Raw genomic sequence first — 2,719 nt, 5'->3', positions numbered from 1 at the left:
AAGCATTAACGTAGGACCAAGAGTAAGTGTAATTTCATTTCCTGTTTTAAACTTGATAACTTATTTCAAGCAGTAATGATACCAAGGACATTTCTTCATAATTGGATATTTGATTTTGAAAGACAAACGTTTATAGTCAATTATTCCAAAGTAACGAATGCCTTTTTTTTTGTCATCAAATGTCAGAATACGTCCTATGACGAACTTCCTTCTAGTTTATTCTATTGTGTACTCAAATTTCAATATTCGAAGTATTTAAAGTGATTCTTACAACAAAATGGTTTTATATTTCCTTTCTTAAATATTTCAGGTTTCAGTGAATGACGTCAATGATAATGCCCCCGAGCTGCTTTCAATTCCTCGCTTCCAGCGCGTGCCTTTATCAACCTCTCTCTCTGACGTTATTTACAGAATAGAAGCAGCGGACAAAGACAGTACCCTGGCGGGAAACAATGAAGTTACCTACAAAATTTCACCCCCTAGTCCACTTTTTAATATTGATTCTAAAACTGGTGAAATTACAGCAAGTCAACCTCTTTTCCCTGTTCTCGAAACATTGAATATCTTGGCATTCGATAGCTCGCCAATAGTACTCAGCAGGTACGTTTAAACAATCTGGAATCATTTTGAAACTAACCAATCAAGCTACATTAAAACCGACCAATTACCAGTGAATAAACACTGTCACAGTTTATGGGTTCAGATATTAACAACACAGAGCAGCATATAACAACGTATAATTTATAAGGTACATACTGACATATATGAAAACAGCAACAACTTAATCATATATATAACTTATATAAAAATACAGATTTCTGTTATAGATGCACGTGCCAACAAATACATGATCGCCCCAACAAAACACTGTAAAATTGTTGTTGTTTGTAATTAAGCACAAAGCTACACAATGGGCTATCTGTACTCTGCCCACTACGGGTATCAATACCCGGATTCTGGCGTTGTAAGTCCGCAGACATACCGTTGTGCCACTGGGGGGCAATATGTAAAATTAACCCCTTTATACGAAAGTATAATAGTATTGTTTTAAAGTGCGGGTATATCACTCAAAATCATTGGGGATATTCCGTCTATCAGACATAATCAAGACAACAGACACCAAACATGGTTTTGTTATAGTTTTGATGGCACAGTCATTTGTTTGTTGGCGTCAAATAATAAAATGTAATAAAAATGTTGTATTTTTACATAATTATCTCCTAATAATCTTTGTTGTAATAGAGATAAGTGTGGAATATATGAAACCTTATCAAGAAAAATCATATAACTATTTCTTGTACTACCTTCAAATGATATGTATACATATCTATTATATTCCCAGAACTCAGTATAATCCTATATCCGTGCTATATTTTTAACTGTGGGAATGAGTTCTTTTAAAACGCGGTCGTATTAGTGCTTTCTAAAAGTTCTGTATTGTTGTACGTTATTTTATTCTTGGCCTATACTGAGATATGGTCGTGGTGTACTTATGTCTGTGTGGGCGTTATAACTATAAATGTTAATCTTATTATTCACCTCACTGTAGCCGAATAGATGACGTGTATGCCAATCTCCTCCCCCCCCCCCCCGGTTAGCAGTTCTGAGTTAAGGATGACTATTTCTGAGCCTTAGGGGGTCTTTGAACAATACTCGTTCTCTTGTATTTAACTAGAACTGATGAACTTAAACCTTGCACGCGGAAATATTCAATTTCGGTCTTTAATTTAATTAAATATTTAATTTCATCTTTAATTTAATTAAATATTTAATTTTGTCCTTACATTGGAAACGTAAACCATTTCTGTTTATTAAATACCCAGTAAAGTTGTATGTTTGAAGCTTTACGAACAGTCCGCGTATTATAATGTTCATTCAAATCCTTTGGACGCTTATTTCGACCTGTTTATGATGAAGTATTTCTCTCGTACATAGATTAGAAACTAGACAACTTCTAGCTCCAAGTGATTTAAGCGTCTAAACCAGATAACTTAAAGTTATTTGATTATGTAAAAAAAACAAAAACAGAGCAATACTCATACTGTACTGATCACGAAGTGCGTGAAATAATTCATTGTGTTAATATTGTGAAATATTTGTAAGCAATCTAAGCTTACAAATGTTTGTGGTCGAAAAATAAATAAATTTCTTTAAAACAAATAATTGTTTGTTTGTTACGAATTTCACGCAAAGCTACACGAGGGCTATCTGCGCTAGCCGTCCATAATTTAGCAGTGGGAAGGCAGCTAGTCATCACCACCCTCCGTCAACTCTCGGGCTACTGTTTTACCAACGAATAGTTGGATTGACCGTCACATTATAACGCTTCCACGGCTGAAAGGGGGCGAGCATGTTTGGTGTGACGGGGATTCGAACCCGCGACCGCAGATTACGAGTGGAGCGCCCTAACCACCTGGCTATTCCGGGCCATTATTGTTTGTTATAAAAACGTAGGAATCAACGATCTGGGATGTTTTTTTTTTTCGTTTTTGTTAACAAGTTAAATTCTTCATTTATGTACATTCGTTTCAAGCCTACACCATTTTAATTTCTAACCCTTAGTATTGAACATTTTGGTTGTTATTTCTTTTCTTTTGTTTACTTGTGACAGCTCGAAATGACTAAACAAGTCTCGACTTTTACTGTATTTTTTCTGTGAATAGAAATTTATTTAGAATCGCGTAATAAAGTAAACTATACTATATATATATATATATAT

The 2,719-nt window shown here is 34.6% G+C and overlaps 1 protein-coding gene across 1 annotated transcript in view; it reads left to right on the top strand.

The window, feature by feature from the left end:
• The window catches only part of LOC106477258 (cadherin-11-like), a gene marked incomplete at both ends in the record, with an annotated part of 5,763 nt that extends 5,163 nt beyond the window's left edge, over positions 1-600 (top strand). The window contains one exon of the mRNA XM_013937847.2: positions 311-600. Coding sequence (XP_013793301.2) covers positions 311-600 — 290 coding nt within the window. The remainder of the gene's footprint in view (positions 1-310) is intronic.
• Between the last annotated feature and the right edge of the window lie 2,119 nt (positions 601-2,719).

Source organism: Limulus polyphemus, unplaced genomic scaffold, assembly GCF_000517525.1.
Source record: "Limulus polyphemus unplaced genomic scaffold, Limulus_polyphemus-2.1.2 Scaffold13708, whole genome shotgun sequence".
In the NCBI taxonomy this organism is placed as follows: Eukaryota; Metazoa; Arthropoda; class Merostomata; order Xiphosura; family Limulidae; genus Limulus; species Limulus polyphemus.
Note: the sequence above shows the minus strand (reverse complement) of the source record. Positions and strands in the feature narration are given on the sequence as shown.